Here is a 17,509-nt window from a genome sequence, read left to right as displayed (position 1 = left end):
CGCATGTGTCCACAGGGGCCGCCAGAGTCACCGTGAAGTGGAAGCTCCTCGTAGTGACTTTAATAAGTGACTCGTTGCGTGATGATGTAATCACGTTCAACATAAATCACACTCGTTCCCGAACTAAAACGCGTTTGTCGCTTCAGCCGAACACAACACACACACTCTGGTGTCAAAGTCCTGATGCTGTAACAACTCTTAGTTTAACAGACGACAACGTACAATAAGTAAATGCTAGAAATATGTGGGTCTTATACATTTGTTTATAGCTGTGTGTGTGTGTGTGTGTGTGTGTGTGTGTGTGTGTGTGGTGTGCACGAGGCCCATCGTAATTATCTTTGGCCACGTGTGTCCAATACTTGTGTTTAACGCCGATTAGCAAAAGTTAGCATGCTAACAAGCTAACTCACCAACATATACAGATTTAGACTCACATACGTGTGTTTATAGCTGTGTGTGTGTGTGTGTGTGTGTGTGTGTGTGTGTGTGTGTGTGTGTGTACAGATTTAGACTCACATATGTTTGTTTATAGCGCAAACGCACATGTTTTTGGTCTGTTTTTGTAACATAATTCTACTTTATTCATGTGTAAGTATGATTTACAGCCTTCACATTTTCTGTACGTGCTGCAAAATTATTGTATTTCTGTTTTTTAAAATGTACTAAATTCTTTATATATTACATTTTGTAATAGTATAAAATAAAAACACTATTAGAGTTGAACTGCCCCCCCACTGTGTGCAGCATGTGGCCAGGTGTTCCACGTTGCACCTTTTAAACAATTAGCTGGTTTTAGCAGCATTGTATTGATGGAAAGGCTCTGGGGCGCATGAATCCCCGCCGGGCCTGCAGGGTTACACTGGTACATGTTCTGTTTTCCACTCAGCGGCCGTGAGTAACTCCTGGAAAGAAAGACGGCGTTGCCATGGGGGCGTCTCACCTGTGGAATTAATTACCGGCTGCTGACGGAGAGAAGCTGGCTTAGCTTCCACTCACTTCCTCATAAACAAGCCGTCTCTTGTCTCAGTCGCACGGGTCTCTAACCAGGTAAGAGCGCTCTGCTTCTCACACATAACCTCGGTTTCATTGTGCTGAAGATGTGTAAATAACAACAATGTTCTCCATGGTCAGGAAGCTGCACAGCGTCCCCAGCAGAATGCCGAGCCAGCTCGAAGGTGCGATGGACGCTCTGATCACGGTTTTCTACAACTACTCGGGCAACGACGGAGACAAGTTCAAGCTCAACAAGGGCGAGCTGAAGGAGCTGCTCAACAGCGAGCTCACCGACTTCCTCACGGTACAGTAGACGCTGCGTCACGCCGGGAAACGTGCGCTGTGTTTCAGGAAGACGCTGCAGGACTGTTATGAAGGAGCGACCTGGCGTCACCTTTCAGCTCCCTGGACGTCAGGCCGTTAGCGTTTAAAACGTATTTAAGAGAAGCGAGGCCAGCTCGCTTCAAACTAACCTGCTAAAGCTGCGTTGACTGACAGCTGATCATCACGGCTCAGTCATTTCTTGCTTTTTTATTAAAGGATGGAGCATTTTGGTTATGTTTTACATGACATTCTTATTCTAATGGGGCTTTTGTTTCTTCTAAAATGTGTCCTTCTCACAAGAAATGGCACCTAAGATATGAATTTGTTAAATATTGACGGCAAAAATGACAATGATGAGCTTTATTTATACATTTCATAACGGGGGACACAAAAAGAGAAAAGGCGAAAACAATAGATTCAAAATAAGATAATTGATAATTGATGATTGTAATAATAATATATAAATCATTGAGTATGCTAAATACTGAATGAATTGAATATAAATAGAATAAAAAAAGGTAGAATGAATGAGTATTTTATCCATTAAGCTCTTCATTGGGTTCCTCACTGACCCCAGAACTGCTTCTATTGGCTCTCTGTTGGTCCTTCTAACATCTATTATGCTCAATATATATGATGGTAATCCACTTTTTAAGGATCCTGGGATGAAGCGCATGAGGGTAGCTCGTCTTCAGATGTCGTGAAAGAGGAAGACGCTGACCTTGTCTGAGGAGATTGTTTCCTCGCTGATCGCTATCCTGCTGTCAAAGTGTAAACCGCCGGCGGCTCTCGCGTGGCGGCGCCGTGTGAAATAAAGGCCCGAGGGGAGGAGGCGAGGTCATTTCAGATAAGCCCCTGAGCCGGCGTGATAGCGGCGAGATGATTGAGAGCGCTAACAAAACGTCCGAGAGGCCTCCGAGTCAGAGCTCTGATGCCTTCACGTGGAGATATCGCTCTTCTTCTTGCCCTCGCTCATGCGGATGGGAAGCCTCAGGTGCTCACGCATCATCATCATCATCATCATCATCAGTGGCCCATATCGCCTCCAAATATAGACGCTCCAATGATGTCATCGCATCCCCTGAAGCTGCAGTCACCTCTGAGAAAAGATGCAGCCCAGCGACGCATTCGCCCTCAGTTCCTCCGACAGAAAACACTCGCAAGGCTTCAAAGATTACTGTCTTTATATATATATATATATATATATATATATATATATATATATATATATATATATATATATATATATATATACATATATACAACATATATACAGTATATATTTTCTGTTCATGTAGATGCTTTTCAGTTCATTTTCTTTGTTTGTTCTTTTATAATTTTTTTGTAGTTTCCAAGGAACTATTTGAGGAACTTTATTTTTCGACAGAATTTCAGATGAACACTGATAAACACCTACTTTTATAGCTAAATACACGATATATATATATATATATATATATATATATATATATATATATATATATATATATATATATATATATATATATATATATATATATTAATTTAAACACAACTGTAAGCTGGCTGTGCAATGTTGTTCTATAAACACAAATATTGTCACAAATTAATTTCAGCTTATATTTCAATTCATTTAGCTCTTCATTGTTGCTCATATGTGATGGTATTCGTGACATATTTATTTTATATGCTGCCAACTTGAAACACGACTTTGCTGGAAAGGGAAAAGCATGGAAGTCAAATTTAGAAAGTTCTTGTTTTGACTTGCGGGTGAAGAAACTTTCTGTACTTCTTTTTGACGAAAAGCAAAACTTCCGCAGCGCAGACGTAATATTTTGCGAATAAAATCCATCCTGTCTGAGTTTTCCCTCTGTGCGGGCTGGATTTTAACAGTCTCCGCTAAAGATGTCGTGTTTGATGAGCGTCGCGCCCTAAAGGTCAGCGGGGCCTCCGAGGTCGGCCGGTGTAAAAGGAAAGCCGTGTCTCGCCTTTTCAATCCTGAAGGGAAAACCAGCAAAAAGCCATAAAATGTTGTGAGCGATCAGCTGCAGCTCACGGCTCATTTAGCAGCGACATCTCTCTGCTCTCCGCCGGACATCAGCCTCCAACTTGAGTCGGTACGAAGCCAACAACAACAACAACAACAACCACCGCTATGTGTGTGCAGCTCATCCGCCACCAGCACCTGAACAGACGCGTCACAGCATCCTTTTATTGATCTAATAGTGTCGATGCTGTTGGCTGACAAGGCCGAGGTCTACAAGAGACTCGTGAAGAAAAATGATGGTTTGTTGGACTAAAATTCTCTTTTCATTTCCCGTCTCTTTCAGTCTCAGAAGGATCCGATGCTCGTGGAGAAAATCATGAACGACCTGGACTCGAACAAAGACAACGAGGTGGACTTCAATGAGTTCGTGGTGTTGGTGGCCGCCCTCACCGTCGCCTGCAACGACTTCTTCCAGGAGCAGAAGAAGAAAAACAAGTAGATCGCTCCTCACTGTCAAACAACGACTTTGTGTGATTTTTTTTTAACCTATAATTAGCCATTTTTTAACATTAAAGTGGTGTTTATAACTAGAAAATACCACAACCACAAAAATACCCACGGTGTTGTCATTGTCATCTTTTTTTAAATTGTGTTTGGAGTTGTGTTTCATCCCAAACTCGGGAGCGTTGCAGTAAATACTCGTTGTGTTAGTGCTAGTTGTGTCTTTGCAGTAGATTAGGCCGGTTCAGGTCATTGCTGAGGATCCACTGAGTGGCTTTAACCTTCAAAAACACGCCTTTGCAAACCAAACAAACCACGCCCTCTTTCGCCGTCGTGTATTTTCTCGTCCCTCCTCTGATGTCAAAGTCTTCGGAGACGTCGTCTCAGCCGGATGGTGCATTTAGGAAACATGTGTGTCCCTCGTCGGTCTCGCTGTCAGTCAGCGTTCCCGGAGGAGCAACTTATTTTTTTCCCATCATGTTGGCGCAGAAGAGTCATGGAAAGAGTCACAGGGTCACAGTAATGAGATATCGTGTGTACAATGTCTGTAACATTTAATGCTTTGAGATATATCGCGTGGAAATGTTTCCTTTTTTCCTGAATTTTTTATTTCTAAATATGAACACTATTCGACTTTCAGTCTTTTTAATATGAGAACTTCTATCGCAAAATATATCACAACTACTCTGTGACGTGATGTAAAGACTAAATGGAGCTATACTGTGAATAAACGGCGCTATATATCACCTGTAAACTGGAACTTTTGCTTGATTATTTATAACACAATATGCTTTTTTGCATGTGTGCATGTGCAGTGGCTTCAAATCCTTAACTTAAAGGTGCAACATTTTTAATTCAGAGCATGTCTGTTGCCTCTTCACGGCTCTCAACATGAGCCGGCGGCTACGTAGCAGCTACGTAGCGGCTACGTTACCATGCAGTGTGTCTGTAATTGGCTGTAATGGAGCAGGATAATCACGCCATCCTCCGCAGGGAAGACGCCGTGCAGTAATTAGATATTTTTGTTCGCCTTCTTCAAAGGTTGCAATCAATCACAGGTGTGATTTGATTATTTGTCAATGTGGATATTTATATCCTCACCTTGCGCACACGCTGCTCAAAGTGTGTGTCTCCTCATTTCCTGTGACTCCGCGTCACGTCCAGGAACTGGCTTTGAGCATCGAGTCGTGTTGCGTGAGCGTCTGTGCTGTTGTGTATCTCCATGAAGTGTGATAGTGTGAGGGCGGGAAATACTGAGACGCTCGCACCTGAAGTGCACATGCAACCTGGTTCCCGGCATGTTGTGAGAGACTCTGATAATACAAAACTGCTAGATATTGAGAGATGAGAGACGATGAAAAGAAAGGCTGAAGTCAAAATGATTGTGATGCCACAAACACAACACATGTTGTGTGAAAGAACACACGAGGTTGTTGAAATAATTGTCCAAGTGATGGAGGAAGAAAAGAGGGGCAAGCCCACAGACATCTTGACTATTATAAATAATAAAATGTGTGTTGAACAGTTGTCGGTCCGGAGCTGCTACCTGCGACGGATGTCTTTACAAATTTGCCTCGAGCCCTTATTTCCCACACGCCGTCCCTTCGACAGTTTCGTCACTCTGTGCGTCAGTGTTTGTGTCATAACTCCCCATTACGACTGACGTGTGTGTGTGTGTGTGTGTGTGTGTGTGTGTGTGTGTGTGTGTGTGTGTGTGTGTGTGTGTGTGTGTGTGTAAACTGAGTGAAAATGTGATATGGTCCTCTGGGATTTAAGCATTTTGCAGAACAACGGTTACACATATAAGTTAACACCCTGAACAGAACATTACTTTATAAAGACAGACAAGATTAACCATAAAACAAATAAAATGAACACCGTACAAGAAAATCTAAAAGAAATCCAATCCAATCGGAGGCCTACAGATGACAAACAAAGGGAGAATAAAGAGGAGAGCTCAGCGCTCAATTTGAATTAAAGATTGATTTTAATCTTGATTAAACTCAGAGGACGAGAGAAAATTTGTGCCACAATAAAAATAAAGATGTTTAGCTTTACATGAACTACACCTGACCAGAGAGGAGTGCTTGCTAGCAGCATCGCTAGCAGCATCGCTAGCAGCGCCGCTAGCAGCGTCGCTAGCAGCACCGCTAGCCGTTTGCTAGTTTCAAACTCTGCCCCGCCTGCGTTTTATTTTCACATGCTAAAATGAAAGGTAGAAGGTGATTTACACGACAACACAGGAAGAGTTAGGCTTGAAGAAGAAGAAGAAGAAGAAGAAGAAGAAGAAGAAGAAGAAGAAGAAGAAGAAGAAGAAGAAGAAACATGGAGTCTGGCCTTGCATCACTTCTAATGTCTCCTGTATACATCCTGTATTTATAGGGCGCAGACGCATATCCAGTGTCTGTTTCTGCTTGAAGCTCTCGCTGAGTGATCGACGAAGTATTGATGACTTTGACTCTCAGAAAGGCCAAATTCAAATGTCACGCTTGATTTTCTCCGTCTGTAGAGGAGTTCAAACCAAACCGTCATCATCATCATCATCATTGTCGTCGTCGCAATCAACCCGTCAGTCCAAAGCACACTTCCTTCCTTTGAGCATTCACAGTGTGAAAGAACGGGAACGTGGGATTAGTTTTGTTTTTTAAGCTTGGCTTAAAACGTTTTAACCCAAATCCCAAAGTTTCCGTAAACCTAACCACTTCGTCTTCGTTCCTAAACTTAATCAAGTCTTTACCTTAGCTCTGTTGCATCATGAGCAGATTTTAAACGGCACAGATTCTTACGAACAAATGACGTCGTCTGTCCAATAATCAAGAAAACATTATTTTCTAGCTCCACGTGGACTTCTTGGTTTTTTTAAGATTCATTTTAGACAAACTCGTCTTTTTTTCCCACAGGATTTGAACGCAGCTGCTTTTGCATTCTCACCTTTCCTGTAATATTTAAATACGCATTAGTGAAATACCACTAGAGGTGCTTATCGCCACAGCGTCTGCACACACACACACACACACACACACACACACACGCTCCCACACACACTGAATCTATCTGGAAAGACGCGGGTCGTCATCGCGCGCTCGTTCATCACCAGCTGCGCTTGCAGGTGTCTGTCAATGATAAAACACCTGCGGGCCTTTAATCGCCGCTCGGCCCATTGGGTCGCACCGTTCACGCCATCATTCTCGGAGGAAGCGCCTGCTGTTCTCTCCGCGGTGACATCAAAGATAGTGACGTCATCCCACGTCTTCAGCGATGATGAAGAGGCGCGTTCTTCACCGACAACCTGAAAGGTCTCTCGGTCGTTGAGAAGAGCCGCTGAAATGTAACGCAATGTGTGTGTTTGTATGTGGGGTCAGCTGTTGACTGTGTGTTTACGTTTTCACACAAACAAGAGAGTTTCAGCCCCACGCGGTGTTAGCTTGTTAGCATGCTAACGTTTGCTAATCGGCGCTAAACGCAAGTATTGGACACATGTGGCCAAATGTAATTATGATGGGCCTTAGTGCACACTACACACACACACACACACACACACACACACACACACACACACACACACACATTATCGCATCATCTCATAAAAAATCAAATAGATACATGGCGTTGGACAGTCTTTGCATATCTGCATGTGACAAAAATACCAAAGACAAGAAGACATTGTTTTTTATTATATAATTGTAAAATAAGTTTATGATTTGTTAAAAAAAAACGGATACACACCTGCAGAAAGCTTGGATAAAAAACTTAAAAACTCATCGTACTGGACCTGAAAGAAACACTTTCTTCTTCTTCTTCTTCTTCTTCTAGTAGTCTTCTTCTTCTTCTTCTTCTTCTTCTTCTTCTTCTTCTTCTTCTAGTAGTCTTCTTCTTCTTCTTCTTCTTCTTCTTCTTCTTCTAGTAGTCTTCTTCTTCTTCTTCTTCTTCTTCTTCTTCTAGTAGACTTCTTCTTCTTCTTCTTCTTCTTCTTCTTCTTCTTCTACTTAGTAGTAATCGTCGTCTTCTTCGAGTAGTCTTCTTATTATTCATAGTCTCTCTCTCTCTCGCTCTCTCTCTCTCTCTCTCTGTCTGTCTCTCTCTCTCTCTTTCTCTCTTTTTACGCTCCTTGTTGGACAAACTAAAACTTCTGCTGGTGCGAGAGGAAAAGCCTCCTGAAGAATATTGAATATCTTTTCCACAGAGTTCATGTGCAATCCACTAGTGATGAAGATATTTCTGTCTGGTCCAAACTGGTGTAGCGACAGACACACACTGTCGTCCCTGCAGCCATCACTGAGGCTAAAACAAGGTTTTATCCACTGCAGACAGAACTCAAATCCACAGAAAAGGTTTGATTGTGTGAACGTTTACGTTGCTCTACTTTAACGCCGGAGCAGTAAATACCTCCCATGTGTCTCTCCAGCGAAACTAATGGACTGAAAGTAATTTAATGCACAGAAGAAACCGGAACAGTTGCAGGACTTTCCTTGAATGTCCTTTATTTAAATATAAATGTGTGTTTATCAATAAATATGTTTTGTTCTTGCTCAGATCAAATGTGTCCCTCTAGTACGACTGAAGAGCTGCCGGGCGAATCACACACAGGAAACACAGTTCAGTGCTTTGTCATGCGGTATAATTTTATTACAAAAAGGTTTTTATACAAATTCAACTGCATAATGGCAATGAACACTTTTATTATGTCGACCTGTTGCCCTCTGAGTGTGTCGTCTGTGTCAGGACGTGACTCATGGATCACTCAGAGAAATAATACGACGCTCAAATCGGCTCCATTCCTTTTCAGGAACGTCGGTCGTAAACTCAAATGTTGTAATATAATAACAATATCATAAGTCTTGATGAGTACACACATTTTACACGAAACAATAGCAGATCCACCAAACACAAAAGGACACCTCTTTAGCTTTATTTAGCCACAACCAGAATGAGAAAAATGTAAAGTCTGTATACTTCAGTTGTATGCTTGTGTATTTCAATTCAAGACATTTCGTCCAATCAGAGAGGCCGACCGGTTGCATCTGGTTTCTTTTTTTTAATGAAATAATTGAGAAAAAAAAAGTAAAAGTGCTTGCAGTCAAACGCTACGTCAGAGTGGTCCTGATGCTGCCGGCGTCAGTTATTGAAGCAGAAATCCTCCACGTTGTTGAGTTTGATGCTCTGCAGCTCCTGTCGGTCCAGCAGCCGGTAGCTGAACGACACCCGGCTGACGAACTTCCCGCTGGACACCATCCTCACCACGGTGTTGTCGCAGCCGATCTTCATGTGGGCTGCAGGGATGGAGAAGGGGGGGGGGGGGAGAAGGTTTACTACCGAGCCTCATTTCAAGCGTCGTTGGTCCTGTTGGCGCTGGGAGCAGATCTGTACTCACTGGGCCCCGTGAAGGAGATGCAGAGGTCCGTGATGGGCAGCAGCTTGGACGTGTCGATGCCGCTTCCTCCCAGCAGCTGCACGAAATCCCCTGATTCTGCACAGCCGGGCATGGACCTCTGTGGGGATCAACGCTCACAGCTTCAGGTCGGGAAACAGTCGCCAAATGCAATCCATTGGTTTTGTGTACTGGGACATGAATTGTTTTTTTTATATAGAATATTAGGAGACGTATTGGTGGTGGACACACACATGAAATGCATCCATGTGACTGCTTTATAATCATCTAAAAACAAACTGCATTGGAGGCTGCAGCCGGTGAAAAGTGGGGTTTTTGGAGCTTTTTCACCCAACAAAGCAGCGAGACGTGACACTGGTGAGAGCAGTGGGACCCAACCAGTAAAGCAATGAGTCCTACAAGCAAAACAAGCTGAAAGACGCTAAATGAGGGGAACTGCAGAGCGGTGCAGCACCACGTTGACGTCACATCGTCACGTGACTGCCGTTGTTCAAATAAATGATTTTGCACTTGTTTCGACGTAACAATGTGCAACATGAACTTGTAATATGAACGACATCGGTCTTAAAAGTGGCATTAAAGAAGCAGAAGAGCTGCACATTAGGTTTAAAAGGTTTAGTTCACTCAAATAAATTCGTCCAAATCTGGAAACGAGAGGTCACAATCCTCAATATTGTGTCCAAAGGGGAAACTGTGAAAAACACATATCGCTGTTGTGTTGTGTATATTTTGTTGCTGCTTTGCACACCCTGAACAAATGTCAAACCATCTCTTTTGTACTGAAGTAGTGGCTGAATTTTGTGGGTAAAAACTGCCGAGGAGAAGAAGAAAGGACCCGAGGAAGCAGCACAGTGAACATTGCACATGGACCGTGCGTGGTGTGTATTTTGCTCACCTTGGGGAACTTGTTGTAGTGTCCCAGGCTGAACTCGGAGACGTCGATCTCCACCGGATAAATGATGGAGAAGCTGCAGTTCCTGTGCTGCTGCGGGCTCACCATCGTGTAGCTGCCCTCTGGTGACTGTGAGATCACATTACAGGCTGCGAGGAGAGGAGACAAGGGGAGGAAAGGAACGTCACGAGGATGGATGGACTCTCAAGGGTAAAGGGATTCACAAAGATAAGCAGCACGTTGTTTATTGCACATGACGGCAGCAGAGGCGCGTTTCATCATGAGCATGAAGGTAGATTTGTGTCTTTTTTTACCAGAGCAAATTTATAGTTTGTAAGTAAAATATCTCCAAATCTTTGCTTTCAAAAAATAAAAACGCTCTAAAAAAAACAAATGCTCTCAAAACTAAAATTTGCTCTCAAAAAAATAATAAAACCTTACAAAAATATACAAAAAAAACGCTTTAAAAAAAATGCTCTCTAAAAATAAGAGAACCTTTTTTTTGTTGAAAGCTAATTTTATTTTATTTTTTAGAGCAAATTTTAATTTTGAGAGGATTTATTTTTTTGAAACTAAATTTTTTTGAGAGCTTTTTTTTTAGAGAGAGAGGAAATTTCCTTTTTTTTAGAGCAACTTTTATTTTTTTAATTTAATTTTATTTATTTATTTATTTTTTATATACCTTTTATTTTTTTAGAGCATTTTTTTTAATTGAGAGCAAAGATTTGCTGATAATTTACTTACAAACTATGAATTTGCTTGTGTGAAAAAGACACAAATCTACCTTCACACACGTGGAGCAGGTGGTGCAGAACTCAAAAGCTGCACATTTTATTCCTGATAACTTTAAATATGAAGCTGAAACACACACAGAGGTTGCTGTCGACGTCATTCAAGTCTGGTGTCATGGAAGCAAACTAAGTGCATTTGGTTTAATAGAGAAATCCAGAACTTTAAGGGTTGAATTTGGCCCTCAGACCACCACTCGCGTCTTCCTGCATGTGACTCACGGAGCGGGTTGACGTGCTTCCTGACCGTCAGGGTGAAGCCGCTGCCGGCGTTGTGGATGCGGAAGAAGACCATGGCCACGTTCTGAGAGGAGCGCACGCTTCTCCTCAGCGCCCCCGCGTCGCAGTAGTCCACGTAGCGCTCGTACAGAGGCAGCGGGTGATCCTGGGAGCTGGGGAACTTCTCTCCCTTCATCACCCAGCCGTCGAACACCTTCGTGGGACACGTCAAACATTATGTTTTGTTTCATTTCATAAAAAAAGAGATGAATGCGCTTGAAGCCTGTGAGGAAACGCTTGAGAGCACCGTGAGCTCTGAGCACACTGTGGAGGCGCTGCTGCTGTGAGCATGGTGCTTTATGTTAAAGGAGCTTTCTGTGTAATCAGGAAGCGTTTTTTAAGCTCAGACCAGTTCAATAACCCCATTGATGAAGCATGAAAACAACCACAGGCTGTTTACCTAAAGGAAACCAAGGTCACATTCCAGCTCCAGTGATTACTGGACTCATACTTAAAGATCTGAGGAGCTGTTTCTGCAGCAGGAAGTTCATACATTTGAGGTGAGAAGGCAAAAACTTTGTTTTTGCTTCCATATTAGTGGAACGACAATATCTAAAATACACGTGTATGTTTTTATTTTACTACTTTGTCTGTTTGCATCTGTAGATTTCCTCTAAATTCACCACAGATAATGCATCATCTGCATATTCAAGCGTAACATTTCGGACAACTCGTAATACAACAAATATTTGTCTTAATGTAAGTAATCAAATGGGGAAATTTGATGCTGATATCTAGTTTTTCACGATATGTAATTGCTTTGTTTTCTCTAAATGAGTTTTGTCACTTTCATTCCTCAAAGAGGAGTTTGTTCATACATCTTTCATAATAACACTAAGAACATGACGGAAACTTTGACCATATTTTTCAGATTCATACAGTGATATAAAGGGATATTCAGTAAAAACACATTTTACTCTAATGAAAGAAGGATGTTAAATCACTTCATCAATGTTCAGATTTATATCCAGGACATGTAATATGTAAATCACTACAATAACATAATGCCTGATTTGCATAAACGTCGACATAACATTTCAAAAGTTGCATGGTAGATATATCTATTGCGCGCGCGCGCGCGCGCGCGTGTGTGTGTGTGTGTGTGTGCGTGCGTGTGTGTGTGTGTGTGTGTTACCGTGATGAAGTCTCCTCCGCTGCAGTCCACGTCCACGTGCTCGTACTCCACGCTGATCACCTCGTCGGGCTCCGCCATGAAGAAAGCAGCGCAGCTGAGCTGAGGCCGCTCCGCCGTGAAGCTGAACTGACCCTCCACGGCCACCATGTCCAGACAACCTGACACACACACACACACACACACGTCACACGATGCAGGAGATGGATTCATACATGTTACATGTTTTTATTTGCTTCTGTGCTACTCAAAATACACATTTTACATCGCATTTGATAAGTCAATACAACTAATTATGACTGAAAACTCAACTAGAGAGAAAGAGATATTATTCCGCTCTTTTTTTATTATTAATGTAAATGTCTCTGAAAGTTAATGCACGTGTCACGTGATACTACTCACGTAGAGGTCGGCGGTACATTGACTCCTCAGGTGTCTCTCTCTTAAGTTCCGAGTTGAAAAATGAAAATAATTCATCTTTGGAGATCTCGTTGTTCTGCAGAAGAAGAAGAAGAAGAAGAAGAAGAAGAAGAAGAAGAAGAAGAAGAAGAAGAAGAAGAAGAAGAAGAAGAAGAAGAAGAGTGCACAGTTGACCTCACGCGCGCACCTTTACAGGAGTGATACAGCCGCAGAGTGAGAGCTCACCTCGATGTATCTGCAGTCTCCCTTGAGGACGGACAGACACAGCAGCAGGAAGCACAGCTGCTCTCGGAACGTGCGCTCCATCACGCGCATCTCTGCAGCGGCGCACCTGAGCGGACCGAGTGTGAGCGGCTCGCGCCCGGCAGCGCTTCTTATAGGCGCGAGCTCGTGACGAGCGCGCGACAGGAGGAGAGAGGGGGGGGGGGGCTTCCATCACTAGAGTTGTATTCATTGTCTCCAGATACATTTGGTTTAGTTTTGCTTTGTACAACATGATTTCACTTGTGATGTATTTGCACATCTTATATTAACAGGCTCATGAAATGAGCTGCAGAAAAACAAACATGACGAATAAAGTTCATGATTCGAACCAGTTTTGGGAATATTTATATTATATTCATGATGCTTTCTCCTCCCTCCGTGTTTCCTCTTTTTTCTCATTCTCATTCATAAGTTTCATAAAATAATTTGGTTCAATTTAAAACTGTTTTTCAGAGACATTATCTCATCTGAATGTGATTTTTGAGAAATACTTTCTATTAACAAATGTTTCTTCTTGGTTTCCAGCCACCGTCACGTAACTGAGGATGGATGTTCTCAGGTATGTGGCAGAAACATATAAAACTCTTCATGATTATAACCTCTTTTAAACTCGCCTGCACAAATGGATTCAGCATGAAAATGTTCAAAATGCATTTTAGAAGTGAGAGAAAAGAACGAGCGAATACGTCAAGATGATTTCTTACAAAACGTTACGCTCGTTCCATGCGGTCCTCGTTCTCTTGAGGACACAAAGCCTCTTGGTAAAGGTCAAGGAAAAGGACACCATTCATTTTTGGATTGTGTCTCTGCAGCATCTGCAGCATCTGCGCGCCGTCGTTTGCTCGTTTACGGGCATGAAAACAGCTGGAGATGCTCTTGCGAGGAAGTTCTTGGCTGCTGAAAAGTTTAAAGTGGGCGTTCACAGAGGGTGAAGGACGCAGAGGACTCGTCCTCCGCCTGGCGGCTCGGTCCCTGCAGGTCTGCAGGAGCCTCGGGCTGCGGGGAAAAGGTCAATCCATCGAAACGCAGGAGAATTGGGCCTCGGTGTGATCGACGCTCTCAGGTGGGCGAGTTGGAGGAACACAACATGCTGGCGTCTGCAAGTTAAGGGTGTGTACATGTGTCTGCACGCCCAGGAGGCAAAAGGAAAGGACGTGAGACGATATGAAGAAGTCATTGTGTCCTTCAAAAAGTGTCAATGTCAAATTAAAAGCTCATTTTCAGACGGCAGCATTCACACCAACGTGGATCCAACGCACGCGTTCCTGCACGACGACGATGAGGTCAGAGCGCACGAAAAAACAGAAAACATCAACACATAATTCAACATGAAAAAAGACCTTCTGGACTCTGCACACCTGACTACACTGTGCGGTGTAGTCAACAACTATAACAACGCTTTTTGCACAAGTATGACACTGACAGACAAAAAAAAAGGCATTTTGACATAATAAGACTTAATATCTTATTCATACTTTGAAAACTGACCTTTATGGATCGCCATGTTGCCAATTATGAAGCCCTAACAAATCAGATCTGACTTTTACACTCCCTTGTCTCCTGGGGCTAAAAACAGGCACGATGACGTCATCTTTTTTCGAGTTTGTGTACATTTTTGTTGCCGATTTTTAAGCTTTTTAAACCAAGTTCTTACAGGTTGGAGTCGATCGTGAAGTTACTGCCATTTCCCTTGGAAAAATACTAAATACATGCTCAAATAAAGCAACCAGACTCCTGCAGGCATGTGATGATTCACCGGCTTCATACGTCAGGATGGAGAAACCACACCGTTACAGGTGAAATGTGGCAGCTTTAGTAGTTTATTTATATTCAAGGCGTGTCTCACATGTCGTCCTTTACTTCCTCACATGGATGATCTCCTCATAAAGGTCGAATAAAATAACACAATGGTGCCCTGATTCCTCCGTTAGGTTCAAACACAAGCGACGTGTGTTCCTTCACTCACAGACTCACATGACGTCGACTAAATTGAGCTATTTCAAGTTCTCAGTTTGAGCGCTAATTAAAACTATTTTCTGCGGCGTGCGTAGGGAGTTTTATTTGGCTGGTTGGCTGGTGGGTGGATCTGCACTCGAGGGGATTCGGCGGCGTTTCATTTGGCCCTGAGAGCTCTGGTTGAACGGCAGAAAGCAGGAAGCGTCAAATCAGATGCTGCCCACCGTGTGTCCTCTCTGTAGTGATGTACGTTATCCTTTAGTGGAGCGGACTCTGACATAACGTCCACTTAAGCAAATGACTTCTCTCAAAATATGCTTCTCACCATTGGCGGCGGGGGTGGGGGGTGGGGAGGAGGGTGTATTCACATCTGCATGAGTTGCAGCTCTTTGGACACAAAAAGTCTGCAGATAGCACGAGTGCCACTTATCTGCTGCATCCTCAATGAGCCAGCTTTCCTTTTTTTGGGGTCTGTCACATGTGTGTTTATTTCAGCATCGATTCTCTGACAACAGGAGCCTCTTTGAAGCGTCTCAGACAGTTCATTTCAACCAAATGTAATCCATTAAATAGTTGTTGAGATATTTCAGTCTGGACCTTGTGTATGGCCGTGCTGCCAAAAGTAAAGTGAACCATTCAAATAATATTAATTTATCACCTATAGCAGCTGGAGACCTCACACCATGACACAGCTCCAGCTCTCAGTGTGACCTTGACCTCTGCGACCTTGACCTCTTTCCATAAAAGGTCAGTCAGAAAGCCTGAAACCTAATAAATGCATCTAAAAAACTGTCCTATAACTTTTTTTTTAGACATCAATGCGTTACTGCCGAAAAAGTTTAGTAAAAATTGCACCAGATAAACGCAGACGACGGATAGCACACATGCTAACACGGACTCTGGACACGAGCCCAGCGCTGTGGGCCTTGTATCTGATAAACAGCCCTCACGTTCAGCAGAAATCACACATTAATGAAAACGTACATCTCTCGTGAAGAAGAGAAAACATTTCAGCTGTTTCCATGTTTTCAGTATACTGAGAAAATTGCATTTCTTATCACGCGAGAGCCTGCACCCCCTCTGCTTATTGATCGTGGGGCGTGAGAGGAAGGGACGGCGGCGGACACGCCCGGGTTTGATCGTATCGTGAGAGGAATATCTTGGTCCGGACGTCCAGCTGTTCAGGTGGATGAGAAAAAGGTTATTGGATCTATGTTCAGGATGTCTGGAAGAAAAAAACACACACAAACTTAAGGTTTTATTTCATGCATCACATGTCATTTATAGGAGAATAAGAAGAAATCAATGCATATACAGAAAGAAAGAAAACTGCAAAGAAATGCTGCAGTCAAATGTGATGTCACTCTTATTTCCCAATTCTACAGCTGTTGTTTATTCATTTGTTAATTTTGTTTGTAAATATTTTTGACATTTTCTCAAAAGTAAAAGCCGGTATATGAAAACTGAAATGAATGCACATGCTGGAGAAAGGTGTGTGACAACATGGCAACCTCATGTGTGTGTGAGTGTGTGTGTGTGTGTGTGTGTGTGTGTGTGTGTGTGTGTGTGTGTGTGTGTGTGTGTGTGCGTGTGCGCAGATGAATATATACGGACAAACACTTCAAGTGTGAAAGCCTCCTCTCTGCATCAAAGTGTAACATAAGCAGCCTGTCGTGTGTGTGTGTGTGTGTGTGTGTGTGTGTGTGTGTGTGTGTGTGTGTGTGTGTGTGTGTGTGTGTGTGTGTGTGTGTGTGTAAGAAGGCTTCAGTTGAGCCATGCGTAATTCAGATTTGGGGAAACAAAGGCCTGCTTATGTCATAACAGGGTAATACACATTCTTGCACGTTGAGCAGAAGAGACTGAAATCCGGCTTCCTGGTAAACAGGATGAGAGCTCATTCATCTCCAGCTTTCATGTGTCTTCCAAGAAAGGCCTATTTTTCACATTTATACATCTGATCCCAGCACACAAGAAAGAACACGAAGCATTCAATTCATCCGTTTTTTGACTGTAACTCAGAAGATAATGTTTTCTTTCTTTTTATCAGTTTGTTTTCTTTGCATCTCCTTTTAGAGTCAACACTGTTGTTACACACATGTATTATTTTTATTTTACACGTCATGGATCTATTAATTTTTTTATTAAGCCGATCCTAATTTGTTGTCCCTTTGATGTGTTTTTCACTCGCTTCAGTATCCTCCTCTTCTTCAACCGTTTAAGCTGATATAGATGAAGAAGTGAATGATGAAGATCAAAACGTATCTACTGTACCTCTGCTGCCCTCTGCTGGTCAGCTGAGGAGGTTCCTCTTCTTGGAGCTCATAAGCATTCACATATTGTTGATCTGTTAGACTTAAAGCTTCAGATTGAACAAATCTGACACATTAAATACAAACACAGACACTATCTGACATTGTAATGCCTTGTCTTTTGTTATAAATAAATAATTAGGGGTGCACATATATTTTTTGTTGAGGGGCCTTGCACATCTCATGGAAAATGTCCTTTCATTGCATCACAATCTGAATCGTTTATTTGCTAAGTACGTTGCTCATACAAGGAATTTGACGAGGTGAGAGATGCATAAGAATAAATAAACATAATA

The 17,509-nt window shown here is 42.6% G+C and overlaps 2 protein-coding genes across 2 annotated transcripts; one reads left to right on the top strand and one right to left on the bottom strand.

Annotated features, from left to right (window-relative positions):
* Positions 1–1,156: 1,156 nt before the first annotated feature.
* Positions 1,157–3,782, top strand: s100z (S100 calcium binding protein Z). Its single transcript, XM_068574166.1, has 2 exons — positions 1,157–1,297; positions 3,627–3,782. Exons 1-2 carry the CDS (start codon positions 1,157–1,159, stop codon positions 3,780–3,782), a joined length of 297 nt encoding a protein of 98 aa, XP_068430267.1.
* Positions 3,783–8,397: 4,615 nt separating this feature from the next.
* On the bottom strand, positions 8,398–13,011 carry crhbp (corticotropin releasing hormone binding protein). Its single transcript, XM_068574325.1, has 7 exons — positions 12,910–13,011; positions 12,667–12,760; positions 12,268–12,425; positions 11,076–11,286; positions 10,069–10,214; positions 9,156–9,273; positions 8,398–9,054 (listed from the first exon to the last, which is right to left on the bottom strand). The coding sequence occupies exons 1-7, from the start codon at positions 12,997–12,999 to the stop codon at positions 8,900–8,902; spliced, it is 972 nt and encodes a 323-aa protein (XP_068430426.1). The 5' UTR covers positions 13,000–13,011; the 3' UTR covers positions 8,398–8,899.
* Positions 13,012–17,509: the final 4,498 nt, after the last annotated feature.

This window comes from Clinocottus analis, unplaced genomic scaffold (genome assembly GCF_023055335.1).
Source record: "Clinocottus analis isolate CAN_PGR_092001 unplaced genomic scaffold, fCliAna1.0.p SCAF_13, whole genome shotgun sequence".
In the NCBI taxonomy this organism is placed as follows: Eukaryota; Metazoa; Chordata; class Actinopteri; order Perciformes; family Cottidae; genus Clinocottus; species Clinocottus analis.
Note: the sequence above shows the minus strand (reverse complement) of the source record. Positions and strands in the feature narration are given on the sequence as shown.

What these genes read in the sequence shown, in the direction of transcription:
- crhbp (XM_068574325.1), bottom strand. Translation starts at nt 12,999, where the DNA reads ATGCGCGTGATGGAGCGCACGTTCCGAGAGCAGCTGTGCTTCCTGCTG. An exon ending in GAAGCACGTCAACCCGCTCC is followed by an intron (nt 10,215 to 11,075) that starts GTGAGTCACATG and finishes CTCTCCTCGCAG; the next exon opens with CCTGTAATGTGATCTCACAG. An exon ending in CATCTCCTTCACGGGGCCCA is followed by an intron (nt 9,055 to 9,155) that starts GTGAGTACAGAT and finishes CCATCCCTGCAG; the next exon opens with CCCACATGAAGATCGGCTGC.
- s100z (XM_068574166.1), top strand. Translation starts at nt 1,157, where the DNA reads ATGCCGAGCCAGCTCGAAGGTGCGATGGACGCTCTGATCACGGTTTTC. An exon ending in AGCTCACCGACTTCCTCACG is followed by an intron (nt 1,298 to 3,626) that starts GTACAGTAGACG and finishes CGTCTCTTTCAG; the next exon opens with TCTCAGAAGGATCCGATGCT.